Source organism: Vicia villosa, linkage group LG2 (genome assembly GCF_029867415.1).
Source record: "Vicia villosa cultivar HV-30 ecotype Madison, WI linkage group LG2, Vvil1.0, whole genome shotgun sequence".
Lineage (NCBI taxonomy): Eukaryota > Viridiplantae > Streptophyta > Magnoliopsida > Fabales > Fabaceae > Vicia > Vicia villosa.
The window spans coordinates 77,345,781-77,369,386 of record NC_081181.1 but is presented as its reverse complement, the minus strand read 5'-3'; the positions used below and the strand labels follow the sequence as shown (position 1 = coordinate 77,369,386).

The following is a 23,606-nucleotide window of genomic DNA, read 5'->3' as shown; positions in this document are numbered from 1 at the left end:
ATACTAGATTGTATTCATGAGATGAGAATTCATATACATGGTTTGAGGGAATGCATGAGTTTGGAATAGTGAACACTAATCTTGGCAAAGCACTTTTATTTGAGAAAATCTTATTCTACTATCTTAGTTTGTTTCTAAAATTCAAGATAAATTCCAAACACAAACCAAACTCATTTTTTTCTTATCAACTTAAAATGATCACAACTATAGAACGGCGGTAATATCACCCAATCTCTGTGGATACGATATAAAAATATTTGCCGAAAATATACTTTTCAACAAATTGGCGCCGTTGCCGGGGATTGGCGTTTGATATTGCAAGCATTGCAATAGTTCATTATTTTAAGTTGTTGCTTTTTTCTAAACTCTTTTGCGTTTCACTTGGTTTGCTAGTTTTGTAGATTCTTGTGCATGCGAGAAAAAGCTACAGAAGAGCAATTTCAGTTCGACCCCGAAATTGAAAGAACACTTCGAAAGCTCAATAGCAAGACACGAAGAAGAAGAAAGTTAGCTCAAGAGAAGAGACAAAGAGAGGAGGCATCTACTTCTTCCAACAATCAAATTGAAGAAGTAGTTGTAGACACATTTGAAGGAGACATGGCGGGTGTGGTTCCAACCGAAATGTCCGCCAATAGTCCAAGACGTACCGCCCAATTCGCACGCAATGCTCAAGGTGGTGCAAATACGGAAATGAAGACCGGAATACTTCAACTTGTTTATGCAAACCCATTCACCGGAATGGATCATGAAGACCCTTTTGCACATCTCACCAAATTTTATGAGATAGCGGGTTCAACGGGAGTTGATGCGGCAAATGAAGAATCATTGTTCAAGAGACTATTTCCACATTCATTAGTGGGGAAATCCAAAGAGTGGTATCTTGATCAACCACCAAACGTGATGACGGATTGGAATCTATTGGAAGAGAAGTTTTTAGAGAGATTTTTTCCTCAATCCCGATTCATGGAAGCCAAAACGGCAATTGCGGTTTTCACTCAAGGAGGCAACGAATCCTTAAATGAGGCTTGGGAAAGATTTAAATCCATGCTTAGAAAATGCAAGGGTCATGGGTTCGATGATCTCACACAAATTCACATCTTCCGAAATGGACTTCAACCGGTGCACAAAACACTTTTGGATGCTACCGCGGGTGGATCTTTAATGTCAAAAAGTGCGGAGGATGCAACAATGATAATCGATCGCATGGCACTCAATGATCTCCAAACTCAACACGATAGGAGTCCATCACAAAGGAAGCCGGGAGTTCTTGAATTAAACACCAATGATGCTATCCTCGCTCAAAACAAAATCCTTTCTCAACAAGTCGAGTTACTCACCAAGCAAATGTCAAAGCTCCCACAACAAATGAAGGAGATTCATGAAATGCAAATGACTTCTCAAGTAGCAAGTTGTGAACTTTGCAAAGGTGATCACCCTACCGGCTTTTGTCCACCACCCGAAGGAGAGGAAGTTAATTTTGTGAACAACCAACATCAAGGCTATCAAAGGCAACCTCCGTACCAACATCAAGGTTATCAAAGGAACAACCAAGGTTTCCAACCCTCAAGATTCAACAACCAACACAATCAACATCAAAGTCCATATCAAAGTCCGAATCCACAAGGCCAAGGTCAACAATCTCAAGGAGGAGGCTCAAAGTTGGAAGATACACTCAACCAATTCATGCAAGTTTCTATGGAGAACCAAAAGACTAATGTGGCTGCCATAAAGAACTTAGAAAATCAAGTGGGGCAGCTTGCAAAACAATTGGCCGAACAACAAACGGGACCTTCTTTTTCCGCAAACACTCAACCTAACCCAAAGGAGTATTGCAAGGCAATTATTACACGGAGTGGCAAGGAAGTGAGTAATGGGGAGAGAAAGGAAATAGTAGTGGAGGATGATGGATTTGTTGTTGTTGAGGGTGAGGAGGATGAGATAGTGGTAGAAGAAGAAAAAAGAAAAGAAGAGGAGGAGGTAGTCGAAAAAGAAAAAGAAAAAGATGGAAGTAGAAAAGAAGATAAAAGTGTGAAGAAAAACAAAGAAGGAGTGAGTGCAAGACCCATTCAACATCTACCCTACCCTCATGCACCATCAAGGAAGGAGAATGAGAGGCAACATGCAAGGTTTATGGATATATTCAAGCAACTTCAAATAAATATTCCATTTTCCGAAGCATTAGAACATATGCCAAAATATGCAAAATTCTTGAAGGACATTCTCACCAAGAAGAGACGGTATCCGGAAAATGAAACAGTCTTGCTAGATGCCCAATGTAGTGCTATAATCCAAAGAAATCTCCCAAGGAAGGAATCCGATCCGGGACGAGTCATCTTGCCGGTTACCATCGGAGACACTTACATCGGGAATGGTCTCATTGATTTAGGATCGAGCATAAATCTAATTCCCTTATCTATCATAAAAAGATTGGGGAATGTCGAGATGAAACCTACCCGTATGACATTGCAACTAGCGGATAAGTCGACAACTTCACCCTACGGAGTTGCTCAAGACATGTTGGTCAAAGTTGATAAATTCTTATTTCCGGTAGATTTTGTGGTGGTAGATATGGAAGAAGATAGAGATGTTCCATTAATTCTTGGAAGGCCTTTCATGAAAACAGCCCGGATGATGATAGACATTGATGATGGACTCATGAAAGTGAGAGTGGACAATGAGGAAGTCACTTTTAATCTCTTTGAAGCCATGAAACACCCCAAGGACAAGCATGATGTCTTTCGCATTGATGCAATTGAAGAGGAAGTTGTGGAAGTGTGTAATCATATTCATACTTCTAATCCGTTGGAGAAAACTCTCATCGGAGCTTACAACAATTCCCTTGAAGATGAAGAAAAAGAAATTGAAGTCATCTTGGAAAAGTTGGAGTCTTGTGGAGAAATTAAGCAAAAAGAGGAAAAGGTCGAGGAACTCGATGTGAATAGGAAAGATGAAGAACCGAAGGTTGAACTAAAGGTACTACCCATTCATTTGAAGTATGTCTTCCTTGGCGAGAATTTCACCAAACCGGTGATAATTAGTAGTGCTCTATCACCAAAGGAGGAAAAGAAGTTAATTGAGGTGCTCAAGAGAAATGAGGGAGCTTTAGGTTGGGTGCTGTCCGATTTGAAGGGAATTAGCCCAGCTTATTGCATGCACAACATCATGATGGAGGATGATTTCAAACCCGTAGCACAACCACAAAGGCGTTTGAATCCGTCTATGAAGGAAGTGGTTAGGAAAGAGGTGATTAAGCTATTGGAAGCCGGGATGATCTATCCCATCTCCGATAGCGCATGGGTAAGTCCGGTTCAAGTGGTACCAAAGAAAGGTGGGATGACGGTCATCCGAAATGATAAGAACGAGTTGATTCCTACAAGAACGGTAACCGGGTGGAGAATGTGTATCGACTATAGGCGGTTGAACCAAGCCACAAGAAAAGATCATTTTCCGCTACCATTTATGGATCAAATGCTAGAGAGACTGGCCGGTAAAAACTGTTATTGCTTCTTGGATGGTTATTCGGGATATAACCAAATCACGGTAAACCCGGCGGACCATGAAAAAACGGCTTTTACATGCCCATTTGGTGTCTTTGCCTATCGAAGGATGCCGTTCGGGTTATGCAATGCACCGGCAACATTTCAACGGTGTATGCAAGCGATTTTCTCAGATTTGATTGAGGAGTGTATTGAAGTTTTTATGGACGATTTTTCCGTTTATGGCGAGTCTTTTGATCTATGTTTGAAGAATCTCGACGTGGTGCTTGGAAGATGTGTAGAAACAAACCTTGTGCTTAATTGGGAGAAATGCCACTTCATGGTTACCGAAGGAGTGGTTCTTGGTCATAAAATATCGTCAAGGGGTTTGGAAGTTGATAAGGCTAAGGTAGAGGTGATCGAGAAGCTGCCCCCACCGATCAACATCAAGGGAATACGAAGTTTCCTTGGTCATGCGGGTTTCTACCGGCGGTTCATCAAGGATTTCTCCAAGATAGCCAGGCCATTGAGCAATTTGCTCAACAAAGGTATGACTTTTAACTTTGATGAGTCTTGTTTAAAAGCCTTTCATGAGCTTAAAGAAAAACTTGTCACCTCACCCGTAATCGTTGCACCAAATTGGAAACTCGATTTTGAACTTATGTGTGATGCTAGCGATTATGCGGTCGGGGCTGTTTTGGGTCAAAGAAGATCTAAAATTTTCCATGCAATTCACTATGCTAGTAAAGTTTTGAATGAAGCACAAATAAATTATGCTACTACGGAGAAGGAATTACTAGCTATAGTTTATGCCTTGGAAAAGTTTAGAGCTTACTTGATCGGTTCTAAAGTAGTTGTTTATACGGACCATTCAGCCATTAAATTTTTGTTGACCAAACCGGATTCTAAGCAAAGATTGATCCGTTGGATTCTTTTGCTGCAAGAATTTGACTTAGAAATCCGAGATAAAAAAGGGTCCGAAAATTTGGTGGCGGACCATTTGTCTCGTTTGGTCAATATAGATGTGACAATGAAAGAAAGTGAGGTGAGAGAGGAGTTCCCGGACGAGAAACTCTATGCGATACAAGTGAGGCCTTGGTTTGCCGATTTTGCAAATTTTAAGGCAACCGGTTTGATACCGGAAGACCTCACTAGTAATCAAAAGAAGAAATTCTTGTCCGATGCCAAGCAATATGTGTGGGATGATCCATACCTTTTCAAGGTAGGAGTGGACAATATTTTAAGAAGGTGTGTCACGAGTGAAGAGTCCAAAGACATTCTTTGGCATTGTCACAACTCTCCATACGGGGGTCATTATAGCGGTTTACGTACAGCCACGAAAGTCCTTCAATCGGGATTTTATTGGCCGTCATTATTTAAAGATGCCCATGAACACGCTAAAAGTTGTGATCAATGTCAAAGAAGTGGGGGAATAGGCAAACGGGATGAAATGCCACTAACCAACATGCTGGAAGTTGAAGTATTTGATTGTTGGGGCATTGATTTTGTTGGCCCATTTCCTCCGTCTTTGGGTAATGAATATATTCTCGTTGCGGTTGACTATGTGTCCAAATGGGTTGAAGCAAGTGCTTCACCCAGGGCCGACTCCAAAACAGTAATCAAATTTTTAAAGAAAAACATATTTTCCCGTTTTGGTGCGCCTAGAGTTTTGGTAAGTGATGGTGGTTCTCATTTTTGTAATGCACCATTGGAAAAAGTGTTAGAACATTATGGTGTCAAGCACAAAACCACCACTCCTTACCATCCTCAAGCTAATGGTCAGACCGAAGTCTCTAATAGGGAAATTAAACGGATTCTTGAGAAGACCGTTTCAAGTGCGAGGAAAGATTGGTCTACAAAGTTGGATGAAGCCTTGTGGGCATATCGCACTGCACTTAAGGCTCCAATAGGTTTGACACCATTCCAAATGGTCTATGGTAAGACTTGCCATTTGCCGGTTGAGTTGGAACATAGGGCACTTTGGGCTCTCAAATTTTTAAACTTTGATTCCAATTTAGCCGGATTAAAACGGAAAGATCAGCTTCATAGAGTTGAAGAATTAAGAGACACCGCTTATCACTCAAATAAACTTTACAAAGAAAAAGTGAACAAGTATCATGATGGTAAAGTGAGGTCAAAAGAATTTCATGAAGGACAAATGGTACTCCTCTTCAACTCTAGGCTGAAACTTTTTCCGGGCAAATTAAAATCAAAATGGTCGGGACCATTTGTAGTAAGGGAAGTTCGTAATTATGGAGCAATTGTTGTGGAGGACCCAAAGACTAAGGCCAACTGGACAGTAAATGGGCAAAGACTGAAGGTGTATCATGGTGGTGATTTCAATCGAGATGTAAGCGTGATTTCGCTTATCGAACCTTGAATCATCATGGACCGTCGAGCTCAAACGACGTTAAACAAAGCGCTTGTTGGGAGGCAACCCAACGTCGTAAGTTTCACTTTTATCTTTGTTGTTTTAATTAGTTACTGGTTTCGTAATTTGCGTGTGCCGTTAAAAATTATGTGGAATACTGTTTTTCAAAGAAAAACCTGCTACGGACGCGCCGCGTCACCAGATTCGCGCCGCGAACACAGTGGCAGAATCAAAGGTTTTCAAAAACCACTCAGTACGCGCCGCGTCCCATGTTTCGCGCCGCGAACAAAGTGGCAGAATCAAATGTTCTCAAAAACCACTCAGTACGCGTTGCGTCCACTATTTCGCGCCGCGAACAAAGTGGCAGAATCAAATGTTTTCAAAAACCACTCAGTACGCGCCGCGTACACTGTTTCGCGCCGCGTCACTTACGGAACTCAGATAGTCACTTGGCTTTTTAAGGTTCTTCCTTGTCTCATTTCATTCTTCATGCTTTTCATTTTCTTCTCTCAAGTTCTTCCTCTCAAGCAGAAAAACCCTACCTCCCTCACTCCACAACACCCACTCTCACAACCCTATCTTGCATCTTTAATTATCACTCTAACACTCTCACTCAAGGTATGTGGTTCTAGATCTGTCCTTTTCTTTCCTTTTAAAGTTTATTTTTTTTTAGGGTTAGAATAGAGAGATTGTTCAAGCTTGCATGTGTAGCATCTTAAATTCAGAACTTAAGCTAGTTGTTTTTGTTAAATTGAAAGGTGTTAGAATCAATTCTTTTTTTTACCATCGCTGTGAGGACAACATGGATGTTGCCATGTCTGCTGGTTGAATTTCTGGGTTTCGCCCAGGACGCGCCGCGTCCTTCTTCTCGCGCCGCGAACCCAGTGAATTCAGCCACCATATTTTTGTTGTCTTGTGCTGATAATCTTGGGTGTTTGTGTTGTTGTGCTGGTTGTTTTGTGTGCAGATGTCTAAACGTACTAAGACCTCAGCCCCCAGCAGAGTGGTAAGCAAATTTCTCAGTGACGAATGTGAAGAGAGGTACAATGACCTGGTTCAGAGAACAATTGTGGCCGAAAGGTTGGTCCAATTCAACCCGAATGGAAAGTTCAGCAGGATTGTCAGTATAATAGAAGGGCGTAAGTGGGGGAAATTATGTGAACCGATGAAAGATATCAACTATGACATTGTGCGTGAATTTTACGCCAATGCCCTGCAAGTGGAAGAGGGAAGAGCCTATCATTATAGGACTAAAGTGAGGGGCAAAATTATCGTCTTTAACAGAGACGCGATCAACAACTTTTTAGGAAACCCCCTACAGTTGAGAGAGGGAGAAAAATGCGCCTACCGAATGAAGAATGATGCCGCCGATTGGGATTATGATTGGGTAAGCAGCAAGTTGTGTCAAGAGGGCAGAACTTATGTGCTCAATGAGCAGGGACATGCAAAAAATTGGAGAAGGGAAGATTTCACTTTGGAGGCTCGAGCTCTCCTTGTCCTAATGTTAAACAATTTCAGGCCCCGATCTCACACCACCACCATTCCCATTGAAGTGGCATGCTTGATGTCATTCATTATGGACGGACAATCAGTCGACATCGCATCCATCATAGCCAATGAGTTGCGAAAAGTGGCAACAAGTGGGACGAAATTTGGTGGAAAGGCCGGGAATCTCATTTATCCAGGGTTGATCATGGGGTTGTGCAGGAAAGCAAATGTACCAATTCCCCAGGAAGTGCATTTTACTATTACCTCTGCGATTAACGATTATTTTGTGAGCAGGTTTTGTGAGGGGGCAACAAACAGGGCCGAGAGAGCAGGAACCTCCACCTCCAGGCAGCGTGCACGCCGTGCGCCTGTTTTCAATCAAATGGAGTTCGCTTCTTACTGCTGCGAGAATTTTGAGGCTTCAAGGAGGTCTCAAACCTTTCTTTTCGATGCCATGCAACAACAATTTCAAAACACTTTTTTGGCACCGGAGGCTCGCACCTTCCCTTCCCAGGCGGATTATGTGGCATATGCTAATTGGCCTGAGGGCAGGCCAGCTTTTATGGGGGGAGGCAGCAGTCATGCGAGCGGAAGTGGAACCGCGAATGTGGACACCGAGATGGAAGACACCCTCGGACCGGTCGGAGGTGGTGATGATGAAGATGCTTGAAGATGAAGTTTGATAGTTGTAGTTTAGGATTTTATTTTCAGCAATTTTAAAATTCTAGCATTTCCATTTAAGTACTTTTTGTTAAAAATTTGGTTTGTGTACTTTTTAAGTTGTTGACTTTTGAAGACTTATTTCAATTTTGCTTTTGTGTGGATGATGAATTGTGATTGATGTTGCAATAACTTTGTTGCCGTGCTTGCTAAAAGAAATTTTGTTTGTTTGTGATTTTTCATGCGAATGAAGAAACAAAGGGGCATGTGAAGGAGGATCCAAGTGAGCAAGTGGGGTGGTAATGATAAGAATGGTATGCGGCAAATTCAAGGTACACTTTTACCACTTACTAGACTTTGCAATAATTATTTGATGGTTTGTGCAAAAGTTTATAGCATAAGTTCTTAGAATTACATGTCTTTTTGAATCATCTAGAACTTAACCATGTGTGAGGTAGCCTTCCAATGTACACCAAATGCGGGAGACCGAACATTATTTTGACACATTTTTATTATGTTTAATCATGCATTGATCCTTGTTGTGAACATTTGAGAAAATGATAAGGCATTGTTGAAAGGAGAGAAACCACTTGGCCAAAAATAGCAAATCAATCAACCTTGTGAGGAACATCCCTTGTTTTCCCCCTTTGAGCTTTTTAGGATTCATTTCAAGTCATTATTGCTTAATTGTTGAATTAATGAATCCTACTCTTTTGTGTGTGTAAACCCTTGACCATTTTGGTGGCAATTTATTTTCCTTTGGGAGCATTTTTGTTATCAATTTGGTAGGAAAAGAAAAAGTTGGGGAGAACCATTAGTGTTGTGAATAATAAAGAATTGGTCAATAAAAGAAAATTAATATCTCTTGTTGAAATAGGACAAGTGCATATTTGTGAAAAAAATTTGAGCCAAAGAAATAGAAAAGACTCAACACTTATAAGTGTCAAGTAAGAAAAAGCCCCCCGGTTGTGGAATGTGAAGAAAAGAAAATTGGGTTTAAGGAAATTTATTGAGTGAATTTGGAGAAATGCTCCCTTAGGAACTTTTGTTAGATTTCCTTCGATTTTATCCCTTCCTTGTAAACCAAGCCCCACTACAACCCATGAAAGACCTTTGATTCTCATTTTGTTCACATAATTGGTGTTTTGTCTTGATGAATGCATAATTTAGGTGTTGTTGATTTATTTGTTCGGGTGAGTGAAAGGACCCTTCATAATCTCATATTACTCAAATTGTGTGTAGGAATGATTCAAACTTGACATGTACCTTTTGGAACTTTTTGATATGTATTTTTGCGCACAACCATTGATCATTATTGCCTTGCTCTAGTATTGAGGTAGGTGTACCACAAATGAGCCTTATGCTTTTGAACCACCCAATTGCTTGAAATTTTGTGAATCATTTTCTTGCCTTCCTTTGTGTTCTTTGTTGAGAATTTTTGTTTTGGGACAAACAAAATGGCAAGTTGGGGAGAGTTGTTAGGGACCAAATTGTAGTGTAATTCATATCTTTTTATTGGTCCCTTTAATAACTTTTATTTGCAAATCACGCGCTTTACTCACACAAAGTGCAAGAAATTGAAGTTAGTCTCTTTATTTTGTGATTTGAGTAGATATTTCACTTTCTTCTCTAGTTTTGCAGAATGTTACATCATGAAGTGATCAAAGAGGATACGAGCGGAGAGAACACAAGGGAGCTGCCAAGTAAACAAGAAAGAATACAGAGAGAAAAGGGAGCAAAAGCCAAAAACGAAATTTATCATCTTTGTAAGCTTGCAACCATGGTGATGAGGAACTAAACCCTATTTCTTTGTCAAGACTAGAGGTAGCTATTCTTCATAACTCTATGTATCTCTCTTAGACCTTCATGTATGTGAATCTCTCATTGAATGAATATAGTATGAATCTCTTGTTTTGAACTCTTATCTTTGATTTATATTATTGTTGAAAAAGATAATATAAATGTTGTTTTAGAGATTTATTCAAACAATGCATGAGTTGTAGAAATAGACTTATGAATTGTTTACCATGTGTATTGCTAAATAATGATGGTTAGATTTATGTTTAGGTGAAGAAATTGCCTAAAGTGTTATTTAACAATTGTTACAATATTACTTAGACATAAGTCTTATTGAGGCAATACTAGATTGTATTCATGAGATGAGAATTCATATACATGGTTTGAGGGAATGCATGAGTTTGGAATAGTGAACACTAATCTTGGCAAAGCACTTTTATTTGAGAAAATCTTATTCTACTATCTTAGTTTGTTTCTAAAATTCAAGATAAATTCCAAACACAAACCAAACTCATTTTTTTCTTATCAACTTAAAATGATCACAACTATAGAACGGCGGTAATATCACCCAATCTCTGTGGATACGATATAAAAATATTTGCCGAAAATATACTTTTCAACAAGGTTCCTTTGGTACTCACACCAATGGACACACCATGACCAGGAAAATACTGAGAGCAGGATATTATTGGCTGACGATGGAGTCAGATTGCTTCCAGTATGGAAAGAGGTGTCACAAATGTCAGATCTACGCAGATAGAATTCATTTGCCACCATCTCTTCTCAACATACTCTCTTCCCCTTGGCCTTTCTCCATGTGGGGAATCGACATGATCGGAATGATCGAGCCAAAAGCGTCCAATGGACATCGCTTCATCTTGGTAGCCATAGAATATTTTACCAAGTGGGTCAAAGCAGCTTCATATGCGAATGTCACAAGACAAATTGTCGTCAGGTTTATCAAGAATCACGTCATTTATCGCTACAACATTCCTAGCAAGATAATCACTGACAATGGGTCAAATTTGAACAACAAAATGATGAGGAACTTTGTGAAGAATTCAAGATTAAACATCACAACTCATCTCCTTACATACCAAAGATGAATGGGGCTATAGAAGCCTCTAACAAAAACATCAAGAAAATTATTCAGAAAATGGTCATCACTTACAAAGATTAGCATGAAATGCTCCCGTTTGCTCTTCACGGTTACCGTACGTCTGTACGTACCTCGAATGGAGCAACTCCTTTCTCCCTTGTGTATGGCATGGAGGAATTCCTACCCATAGAGGTTGAGATCCCATCAATGAGAGTCTTGATGGAGGCAAAATTGACAGAAGCCGAGTGGTGCCAAAGCAGATTCGATGAGTTGAACTTAATCGAAATAAAGCGCATGTCAGCTTTATGCCACAGACAACTATATCAACAAAGAATGAAGAAAGCTTTCGACAAAAAGGTCCGACATCGCACAATCAAAGAAGGTGACCTTGTACTCAAAAAGATTCAATCTTTTCTCACAGATTCTTGGGGGAAGTGGACTCCCAATTATGACGGCCCATACGTGATCAAGAGAGCTTTCTCAGGAGAAGCCTTAATACGCACGATTATGGACGGAGAAGAATTCACCCATCCTGTGAACGTTGACACAGTCAAGAAATACTTCGCCTAAATAATTAAAAGAACAGCTCGCTAAGTTGAAAACTCGCAAAGAGCGACTTAGGCAAAAAAGAGTGTCTCGGTTAATCGAAAACCCGAAAGGACGATTTAGGAAAAAGTTAGAGACATAAAAAATATATAATCAATCCCGGTGGACTTAAAACCCGAAAGGGGTAGTCTATGCAAAAGTTAGGGATATATGGCAAGTAATTGTGTTCAGGACAAACTTGATCATTCAGAAATCCATAGCGGAGTATTCATCATTAGTTGGTCATCTTCTACAAAGCACGAATACAGCGTAATTCAGAATGGAAGGGAAAGATAACGGTCGTCACGTTTCATCGTAACCCTTTTCCCGAAAATTACCAATTTCCAACTTTGTAAATACTCCATGGAATCATGCATTTGGCTGATTACCATTCCATAAATAACAATATGAGCCTTGTGCCTTTTCTTTGCAATCGAAACTTATTCAGTTTCTTAAAATGCATTTTTTAGGTCTGATAGTCATTTTCTTGAAACAAACGTTTTCAAAAAAAATTAAAATGAATTTACTTGCAAAATAAAGGTGAAATTTCTTTGTAAGGTCTACAAACAATAGGAAGAATGCAAACAGTTGCTCCAAGAACAGTTGAGACTCTGGGAACCAAAAATTTCCCATGAGGTCGCTTTGCGAACATCTCCCGATAATGGATCTTCACTTCAAATCATTTCACTCACTTCAAACAACGGACAACCAGTAACCCGATAACCCCGATGGAGTGCAAACTGCAAGAAGAAGACATCTTCTGATCAACAAAATTCAAGTCGTGCCACAGGATTTCACATCCGCGACAATTCTATTCACATCACTTTATAATCATCATAACCCTGGTGCATGCTTCACGCATCATATCATATGTTTGCATAATTAATATTGTCTAGTTAGGCATTGATCATGCTATTGCCCAAGTCACGTGGACCTCAACTCAAGTTCCCCTGCAAATCATGAGAGGATAGCCTTTTTCCTAAAGACAATTCATACGCGAGGATCTCCCCAAGCATGTTAACAAACAACAGTCTTCCTCGGGAAGATAATTTTGTTCACTGATGGTAATCCCCAACGAACCGACAAATGGAAGTCTTCCTCCGGAAGATAGTTTGCCCACTTTTAGGATTCCCCAACCAGGATTCTCAGATAGTTCGATAGCCGGTAATCTTCTACGGAAGATAGTTTGTCCACTTTCGAATTTCCCCACAAAAGTCAGCAAACGGCAGTCTCTTTCAACAGAAGACAATTTGCTCATTTCTCCCAAGCGGAGATAACGGATGGCAGTCTTCTTCACGAAGACAGTTCGTTTAAGGATTCTTTGTTTAAGTCAGCAAATGGTAGTCTCTTTCAATAGAAGATAGTTTGCTCACTTCTCCCAAGCGGAGATAACGGATGGCAGTCTTTTTCACAAAGACAGTTCGTTTAAGGATTCCTTGTTTAAAGTTAGCCACTGGCAGTCTCTTTCAGCATAAGATAGTTTGCTCACTTTTTCCTAAGCAGGGTCAACGAATGGCAGTCTCTTTCAGCAGAAGACAGTTTGTTCCCCCTAGCGATTGACAAATGGCAGTCCTTCTACAGAAAGACAGTTTGTCTGTTTAATACCCAGGGAATCGACAAATGGCAGTTTCTTTGCAAGAAACAGTTTGTCTTCTTCCAAGATGTTTCATCCCCATCAGGGTCGACAAATGGCAGTTTTCCTCCTAGAAAACAGTTTGTTAATTTTCTAGGGGAGTCGATGAATGGCAGTCTTCTTAAAAAATATAGTTCGGATTCCTCAGCAGAATTGACAAATGGCAGTTTTCCTACTAGAAAGCAGTTTGTTAATTCCCCAACATAAGTCGATGAATGGCAGTTTTCGTCCCGAAAATAGTTCGTCCGCTTTCAAGCAAAGTCATTAGCTCCTCAAAAGGATGCACGATCATATGGCATTCCTTCGAAGACGTCACATTGAAGAAAAGTATGATAAAGTTTCTTGTCATCCATCAAATGGCATCTCTCCAACAGACACTGGCGAGAAGTTTGATAAGGGAACGAACCCTTGGAGATTTTTCTCTTTATCTGAGATATCGTCCAAAATTACAATTAAGACCAGTTTCACGATTGGACATCCGAAACAAGTGGAAGTTGTTTACTTTTTTCTATGTATCAACACATAGTCAAAGAAGTTGGATCATGGATTCTACATTGCCATCCATTCACCAGAATTTGCATAAGCACATTTCTACAGGAGTTTGTCTCCCTATTCCCCATAGAGTGTGACAACGGAATCAAGTAATGCACAAGGATTTTATTATCACCGCAACATCTCAAGGACGCCCAAAATTCGAGCATTCTTTGGTATTTAAGTCTCATTCACTCAGGAGAGATCAAGATGTCAATATTTCTCCCTCCTAATGAAAGAAACTTAAATAGTGGAATTTGTCATACCCTAATTTTGAACTCCCCCTGAGATGTCACACCTCCAAATACCTCATCAAACTCCAAACAGGTACTCAGAGCAGTCACTTGTTTGTCTGATACCCAATCGGGGGTGCTCAAGGACAAAGGAGTTCAGGAAAAGGATCAATCAATATGAGAATAACCTCTAATACAATCATAGGACTCAAATTAGTCATTTATTCACCTATGTTGATTAGACAACAATCATCAGGGCTCAGGTTTGCTCAGCTAGGGTTTTGAACCCATCAAGGACGACATTTGGGAAACCCTAAAAAACTCCAGGGCATCACTCAAAGGCTTCAATCATCTTCAAATGATCCATATGACAATATCCATAGGGCATTACACTTTAATTCAAGATCTACAGTCATCAATTTCATCTGGTCGACAATTAGGGTTTCAGACCTAATTCACTAGCATTGTTGACTTTTAATCAGGACATGGATCCAAAACTCAAAGCATAACTCAAGAACTTCTATTACCTCAATATAATCCATTCACATCACTCATTTGAGGAGGAGAGTTTGATTCATCACAAAAGTCCAAGATTTCACTTCATCTGAAAAAAGTCAACTATACAAGATCACCTTTAACTTTTAGGGTTTTGGGTCAAGACATGGCTTTTAAGGATAAATATCATCAATATATGATTATTCAAGTCATTTGACCAAACAAAATCAAGAAAATCTGTCAAGAATCAAAAAGTCAAAGATTGACTTTTCATACTTTGGAGGGGAATATCTCTAAATTTCAAGTACACACTTAAAAAAACTTCCAATATCAAAGTTGAATATTTTGACCAAATGAACAACTTTGTCACAAAAGATTTTTTGGCTAGAAATCAAACATTGAAGAGATATAGAGCTCCAAAGTTGCTGCCTTCATAAAACAAGCAAAAAACCCTAGTTTTCTTCAAACTTCAAGCTCATTTTTCACAAATTTCCCAATTGATTTTGAATAAACTCGAAACTAATGAATTGAAGTACATGTTAAGGGCTTTCCAAATTATTCTCAACCTTTTCCAAATTCATTTTGAGCCAAGAGATATGATTGATCAAAGTTAGGCATTTGAAGTTTTAAATTTGCGATTTTATGCAAGTGCTTACACTAATTGGTGCATCTACACCTCAAAAACATTTCAACGATAGGAGAGAATCGTTTGCATCATTACACAAATATTTGAAGGAATATTCCAAAACCAAAACATGTGATTATCTAATGATTGCATTTTGAGAATTTATGGCCAAGTGGTGAATCACCAAAGGAATCTCTTCCCAACCAATTGGAGCTCATTTCTGCATCAGAATTGTCCCCTAAGATCAACCAAAACCGATGGCTATGAAGTGGTATCAAAGAGCTTATCATTGCACTTGGGATATTCTTTGGATTTCTTCATGGCCAAGAAACCAAAACTACTTCACTAAGCAAGCGCACTCTCCCAAACTACTCTGCACCATTTGCCTATAAATAGAAGTGGATACCTCAGTAATAGACACACCAAAGCAACCATAATTTCTTGCATTCTTCATTTCTCCCTCTTGCTTATAGTTTTCAAAAGTTCTTTGGCAAGAAGAATCGAATTCTTCAAACCAGAGCTTCTCTTTTGAAAGTAAGCCTTCTAACATCTTAAGGAGGTTCATTGGAGTTGATCCAACCATCTGGATCACTTCTGTAAGTAGGGGAATACCATTGTTGCTATAATTTTGAGTATCTTGCAATTGGAGGTCCATAGAGCAATCCAGAAGGTGTCAAGCAAGTCCAAGCATTCACATGCGCAAAGTTTATTTTATTTTGAATGGTATGCGTTTTACAAACTAATTCATTGTTTGCCCTAGTGGCCTCACATGCGCTCTTAATCTCCCCATGCCCATAGTCTAGGGTTCCAATCCCCCTCGCCCCAGACTTTTTGATCCTTTTATTTATTTTTTTCATAATTTCCCACTTGTTTTGAAAATAAAACTAACTGCGCGCGTGTTATTGTCACCAACTGGTGCCTGGCCTAGTGGTATTATTTTGAGTGTATGACTATAAGGGCGTGGGTTCAAACCCTCCTAGGGCCAAAACTATTTTTTTAACATCCATTTTCTTTCATTTTTTCACAAACTTCACACAATTAATACACCTATCAAATTAATTCATTTTAACTTCATTTTTCACACACTTGTCAATTAATATATCTATTTTATAAACAATCAAAAAATCACAAAAAAAAAATTATTTATTTCATGTATTTTTATTATGTTTAAAATGGTGTATTTTAAGTGTTTTCTTAAACACTTCAAATATATGTTTTCATTTGTTTCTTAACCTAATTATTGTATGATTAATTTTGTGATAAAACCCTAAGCCATTTATGTCTTAATTAGGTATAGCTTTCATCTTTACTTTAATTAAGTTGACTTTTGTCAAAATTCAAAACTATTTTCAATCTCCGATCGAACAAACCATCCAGGTTTTCAAACAACAAAGCCTTGTATCTCTTCAACTGTTTCTTATAAGCAGTAAATAAATCTCTGGGCCTCTAATAGAGTGTAAGTCCCAACCCCTTTTCATTTTATTTTTAATAAAATTGTTTAAACAACAGTATTTCATTTTCAATCAACTGTTTCTTATAAGCAGTAAGTAAATCTATGGGCCTCTATTAGAGTGTGTCATACCCTAATTTTTGACCTAAGATATCACCTCATATCATTTGCATGTGCATCATTTGCATATCTAACAAATTGCATAACTTGTGTTTGCCACTTGTGCTCAGCAGGGTTTCTTATTAAGGTTTTATTCTCCCTTCATCTCAAATGAATCATCTTCATCAACAATCAACATTTGATCCTCAAAGATTCATTTCAACAACCTCAAAGGCTCTGAATCAACTAAATTAGGGTTTTGACTGAAGACATCAAATTCCTGACTTTTGCTCAGAATTTGAACTAATGGCTTGGGACATGATCTCAAGACCCCAAGTACATCATTTTGAACTAATCTATTGGCTCAGGACATCTCCTACACAAGGATTGATCAACAGTGAAATTTCAAATCATCAGATTAGGGTTTTGAACTATTAGGGACTAAAATCAGGGATCACATTTGGGAAACCCTAAAAAGCTCCAGGGAATCACTCAAAGGTTTCAATCATATTAAAATAGTCCCTATGAAAATATCTAATGGAGATTGTATCCCAATTCAAGATCCACAGTCATCAATTTCATCAGGTCGACAATTAGGGTTTTAGACCTAATTCACCTTAACAACTGACTTTTTAATCAGAACATGGTACCACAACTTAAACCATGGCTCAAGGACCTCCAATAACTCAATGTGATCCATTCATACCATTCATTTGGTGAGGATAGCTTGGTTCATTTGAAATATCCAGAAACGCGATTCGTTGGAAAAAGTCAACTGTACAAGATCACCATTGACTTTTTGGAAATTTTGGTCAACCATGACTTCTGAAGTTTTAAATCATCAATATATGATTTATGAAGTCATTTGATCAAGGAAAATCAAGAAAATCAATCAAGAATCAAAAAGTCAAAAGTTTGACTTTCCATACTTAGAAAATTTTCTAAGTGTTTTTCAATGGTTTTTTCCAAACTTTGGAAGGGAATAACTCAAAATTTCACCTACAAACTGAAAAAATCTTCCAACGTGAAAGGTGTAGATTTTGATCCAATGAACAACTTTGTCACATATAATGTTTTTCCATAAGATCAACCATTTAAGAGATATAGAGCTTCAAAGTTGGTATCTTTTGAAAAATCACATAAAATCTCACTTTCTTCAAAGTTCATGGATCTTTTTCACCCATTTCCTTATAGGTCTTGAAGAAACTTTCAACTAGGGTTTTGAAGTACATAACATGAGCTTTCCAAAATGTCTAAGAGCATGAAGAAATATGAAGTATATCTATGGTTTTGAATTTTGCCATTAGTGATCATTTCACTTGAAATTACAAGCCATTTTTACCAAAGTTATGAACTATTCTACCAAACGATGCAAGCAATGATACACATATGCAATAATTGGAAGATATTTATGGTTTGTAATCAGATTTGAAAGAGATAAGAAGCTTGGAAGATTTTAACCATGGTTTAGTCATTTTAACCATATGCATTTAATGTGAAAGATTCCATTTTATCTCTTAAAGCAAAGTCACCAAAGAAAGATCAACTTGCAAAGCTTGGAAGTTCAGAATCCTTGGCCTATAAATAAAAGTTCAAATCACTTTCAAAATCACACCAAAACCTCACAAAGCGTAGGTTTTCTCTTCCTTTCTTGAATTGGAAGTTTCATAGTTTTCAAAGAGGTAGAAATCTCAACCTCTAAACCATTGAAGTTCTGGCCAAGATGGTGGTTCTAACAACTTCTAAACATCATATGTGATGTGTTTGATCCATTCACACACCCCAAAAACACCTAAATCTCAGAATCACTACCTCATTTCCCTATGAACACATATTGAGCCTTATCATGCCAAATTTCATTCAAGCTCATTTCTGTCCAAACTAACACTTCTAACATCATCCATATATCACATATGAACTATCCAATCCATCTCATATAGCCTGTAACCTCATAATCATCAAGCTCGATTCATACTTGGCCCTACTGCAGATCGGTTTCCATTGAGTGATTCAGATGAATTCAGTTCATTCCAAACATTCAAACATGTTCCATAATCATCATTGAAGCTGTCCAGATCAAGAAACAACATCTGTAACACCTCCAAGCAAGAACTCGATTCTCAGTTTTGCAAACTTTTAAGGTAAGTGTTTTAAAATTCAAACTCCATCATACATGCATCATAAATGAAATATTGCTTTGCCATCTTGTTTCTGCACCATCACTGAATAATAACCCTCAATCAATTGCATCATAACTTGCACATACATCATTTCACTATCAAATTCAGTTTTAGGGTTCTTCATGTTCATGCGGAAATTGATCACCTTAGAGCAAAAATAAATGAATTATGAGGGTACCATCATGATCCTTGTGAAAAACCGAGTGAGATAGACCCTTCACTTGATCAAAACAATCCAGTTTCAAAGATTTTCAAAAATCAAATTAGGATGTGTTCTTGGCGCCATTTTTGTTCAGAAAATTCAAATGTTTCGTTTTAAAATATAACTAAATTGAAGCGTGTTACTAACAAGTTGCACGCGCAGCTCAGTTGGCAAGTGTTCTGGTTGGTGACCTCAAGGTCACGAGTTAAAGTCCCTATGGGACCAAACCCTTCTTTTTATCATTTTTTTTTTGTTTTTTACACAACTTCATCAATCATTTTAACCAATCAAAATTAACTATTTTTACTTCTTTTTTTTACACTCTTTATTTAATATATATATTTTATGAATATAAAAAAAAATCACAAAAAATATATATAATTTGGTATATTTTTATTAGGTTTAAAATGACTTGTTTTTAAGTGTTTTAATACTTTAAATATTACTTTTCATTGGATTTTTTAACCTAATCACTTGTAAATATTTTTTGTGATCAAATCCTATTCATTTAGGTCTTAGTTAAACATAATATTTTCCTTTGTTTAAAATAAGTTATTTTCTTTCAAGAAAATTCAAAACTGTTTTAAAACAAACGATCACGTTTTTTCAAAACAAATAAACCTTTTCTTTTTGGTTTTCTTTTCAAAAAAACTCTTGATTAAATCTTTTTGATTGATTAAGTCTTTTTCAAAGTTCATTGGGCCTCTTGAATATTAGAGAGTGTAAGTCCCATTCCTTTCTCTTTGTACAGTTTTTTTAAACAGAAAAAACTTCTTTCAAAACAAAACTTTCAAACTGTTTTCAAACGACGAAACCTTGCATCTTTTTAATAATCAACCATGTTTTATAAAATACCATGGGCCTCCACATAGGTATAAGTCCCATTCCCTTTCATGAAATTAGGTATTTCATTGTACATACACCTTTTTGTACATACCTCGATCAATTTGATTTTTAACCTCGAATAACAAATCATAAATGAAGGTTTTCTTTAAATCTTCTCAAAAATACCATGGGCCTCCATGTAGGTATAAGTCCCAACCTCCCTTGTAAATACTTGTTTACATATCTTTTGGATAAACTTAATGGGCCTCTCCCCGGGTATAAGTCCCGAGCCCCGTGTATACAAACGGATCATCCTTACAGGTATATTTCTTTCATAAACTCCATTGTATACACACACCTTGTAATGTATAACTGTTCATACTTGTTCGTATTTGTTCATGTATTTATTAATATTTGTTCGTACTTGTTCATATTTGTGATCGTGTTATATATACTTGTTCAACTTAGTACAACACTAGGTTCCCCATAGCCTCATATTGGGCTTCGTGTAAAGAATCTCCCTAGTTTAGGTTAGGACATAGAGTATGGTTTCCCGGTGAAATTGCTCTAAGAGCTCAAACCAACTATACCATGCCTCCTCTTGGGCTTCATACAAACGACTTGTCCCTCCCATAGCCTCCTCTTGGGCTTACAAAGACACCTATAGAGTACTATAGATACGTTGGGTGCTAATACCTTCCCTTCGTATAACCAACCCTCTTACCCGGAATCTCTCCCCCACTTTTGCATTACTTTTAATTTTGTGTTATTTGCTTTGCATTCCTTTTAAGGTTATTGCAACTTTTTTCCTTTTCCTACTTTGGAAACAATAAAAAGTTTGGTCGTGACAAAAACAAAAGAAAAATCATTTTCTTGAGCATCGAGCCCAAAGAAGGCATCTGGTGTCTCATCCCCGATCGATTTTTCCCCGCGACAGAGTGTAATACCCAACACCTTCTTTCTTTTCATAGTTTGTTTTCAAAACTGTATTTACAAAATATTCAATTTGTTTTCAAAACATTCTTCTGGTATTTGAAGGGCATTCTCGGTGAAACTTTTCAGATACCTATGTAACCTTTGTCCATCTTCACTTCTTCTGTTTTCAAAAAACCTTTAACTGTTTATCATAAATATTCAACTATTATCAATAAACAATCAAACTGCTGGTAAGGCTTTGTACATACATCTTCAAAGGCCTCCACTCCATCCAGGTTAGGCTTTATAGCTTTCAATTTACAGTTTTCATTTAAATTACTGTCAAATATAAACTGTGTATATATTGTTTAGAACTACGTCTGAGTAAAACCTTTAGACAGTTAAACTATATATATATTATAGGACTATGGCCTAGGATTGAGAATGCCTTCCCGGTGAAGGCTCTTTCCTAATTAGAGATCTTTAGTTCAAACCCTCAAGATGAATTATTCCCGGTGAAACATCTTGAAAAAGCCTTAGAACCCAAAATAGGATACATCCACCTAAGAGGAATTATTCCCGGTAAAACCTCTTACCCATTTGCTTAGAGCCAAAATAAGTTCAAAACCACAAAGCTTTCTCTTGTGCTATAACAAGGACCCTCGATGGCCCTCGATTAGGCTCCTATTGGGCTTTGTACAAGGACCCACAGGCTTCTTAAGAGCATTCCCAACTTCCTCCTGAGCTTGTATACAAGGACCCATCAGGTTTCTTATAAACATAGGAACAGGTCTTTAGTCACCTTTTAGCCTACCCAGGTGAATTTCTTCTACTCTTCAAACCAAACTTTAAACATACTAAGAATGTCTCAATATCAGTATTGAGCACACCTTTTGGAATTAGAGACATGGACAATCTCTGTCACCCTTATCTTCCATAATTTTCCTTAGCAGAGTCTAGGATCCATAATTGTTTATTTTCAGTCAGTGTCAGCCTTAATCTTGGGCTTTAAACAAGAAGTCTCAACTAGATAATCTTTTTTCCATAAAACCCCTAGAAAGGGTCAGCCTCCATTCATTCTTTCATTTTAACCATAAAACCCCTGGAAAGTGTCAGCCTTCATTCATTCTTTCATTTTAACCAAAATCCCCTGGAAAAGGTCAACCTCCATTCATTCTTTCATTTTAACAAAATTCCCAAAATTTTCCCATCAGATTTACATGGAAGCATCAAAAGCTCAAGATTCAATTGAGCACACACCCTCTTAAAGAACAGCTCTCCGACTAGGGTTTTGCCTTTCTCAATGAAAAGTCAGGTTCTGATACCTCAAGAAGACTCCATGGCCTATCATATTATTCAAATAATCCCTATGCCAATTTTCAAGCCCTAATTCCCAAAATTGCTCACTCAATGGCCCAAATAATCAACAATCGACTAGTTAACCTAAAAGTCAAACTTTGGTCAAATCACAATCAAAGTTCCTGATTTTTTGTCGATATTCTCATTTTGAAGTGTCATTCATCATTTGATCAAGGTTTGACCATGATTCATCAAGAAAAGGTCAAAAATTCATAAAAGTACAAAGTTCCTAAATTAGGGTTTCTAGGTAAAAGTCAACTGAACTTTGACCAACCTTAACTCTCTCATACTTTCTCAGAATTTCCTCAACCAAAGCTCGTTTTTAAGGAAATTTTTTTCTCTACAACTTTGATGTTAGGCCCAAGGTCAAGAAATGCTTCCGCAAAAGAGATATGAGCCAATACATTACAGGTCCTCCAAAAAAGTCAACGAAAACACCTTTTAGGTCAAAGCTCATAACTTGAGCATGGAATATTTAATTGAGATGAAACCAAAAGCATCACTTAGAGGACACTCTAATATTTCTAAAAAGTTCAAGAACACTTTCATACAATAAAAAATGAAGGAGTTATGACTTGCACAAGTTGGGCGAAATTCAAAAAGAACATGAAACCCTAATTGGACAATTTTGAGTTTCTTGACTAATGGGCCTAAGTTCTAAACTTCAAACATGATCTTGACCCAAATAAGGACCTACAAAGCTATTCTATTATTTTTGGAATTTTTATTGATATTTATTTGAAGTTTATTCTTTTAAATAGCAAATAAATTAAGAAAAATACCAAGAATAATGAATTAAATCATGGGGATTTATTTTGGATCATATAAAAGCCCAAGAAGCACCTTCAAGACCAAGGAATTTCATTCGTGCATGGTTTTGGTTTTTATTTTATTTATTTTTGATTTTATTTAGATTAAATTAAGAGAAAATAAAATAAAGATCAAGGTGGTATATGATTCAATCTTTCCATTCAAATATCATTCTTGGGGCTCAAATAAATAAGATATATTTGAATGGAAAGAGATTGAATGAAAATAGCAAGTTTTCATACAAATCAAATCAAATTTTTTCAATATTTTCAAATCCTCAACTACATGATTTCTTTCCCATATTGTTGACCTAATGTTTTCTATTATATATACTTATCAAACTCACAAGAATAAGGGACGAAAAAATCAATAGGGAAGCAAGAGCACAAGGGTTCAAAATAAAAACAAAAAAACTCAAGAAACTTTGGATTTTTGTAGCATCCCCATTCAAGGCCAAAGGATCATCCCAATCATCCTTCCAGGTAACAAAGGTTAAGGTTGCATCATTGGTTGAATGATATAACACCTGAAACGTTCGTACTGTGTTTTTGATATTCATGTGCATTCCTGATTTTTGTAACTCATACATTGGCGTGTATTAATTTGGTTTGATGGTCTCTGTGAGTTTATGGCATCTATTAGGGAAGATATGAACCTTTATATTGAAGCTATGACGTCGGAACCATGGATTGCCATGGCTAGGGCAAGAACCTTGCTTCGTTTCGTTCTCATGGGTGCAGGCGGCTTTGGACCAAAATGACCCCTCCACTGTG

The 23,606-nt window shown here is 37.6% G+C and overlaps 1 protein-coding gene and 1 pseudogene across 1 annotated transcript; both read left to right on the top strand.

Annotated features, from left to right (window-relative positions):
* Positions 1-597: 597 nt before the first annotated feature.
* LOC131649406 (uncharacterized) lies at positions 598-2,381 on the top strand. Its single transcript, XM_058919166.1, has 3 exons — positions 598-1,070; positions 1,173-1,977; positions 2,280-2,381. Exons 1-3 carry the CDS (start codon positions 598-600, stop codon positions 2,379-2,381), a joined length of 1,380 nt encoding a protein of 459 aa, XP_058775149.1.
* Positions 2,382-2,457: 76 nt separating this feature from the next.
* The window catches only part of LOC131649405 (uncharacterized), a 249,949-nt pseudogene continuing 228,800 nt past the window's right edge, over positions 2,458-23,606 (top strand).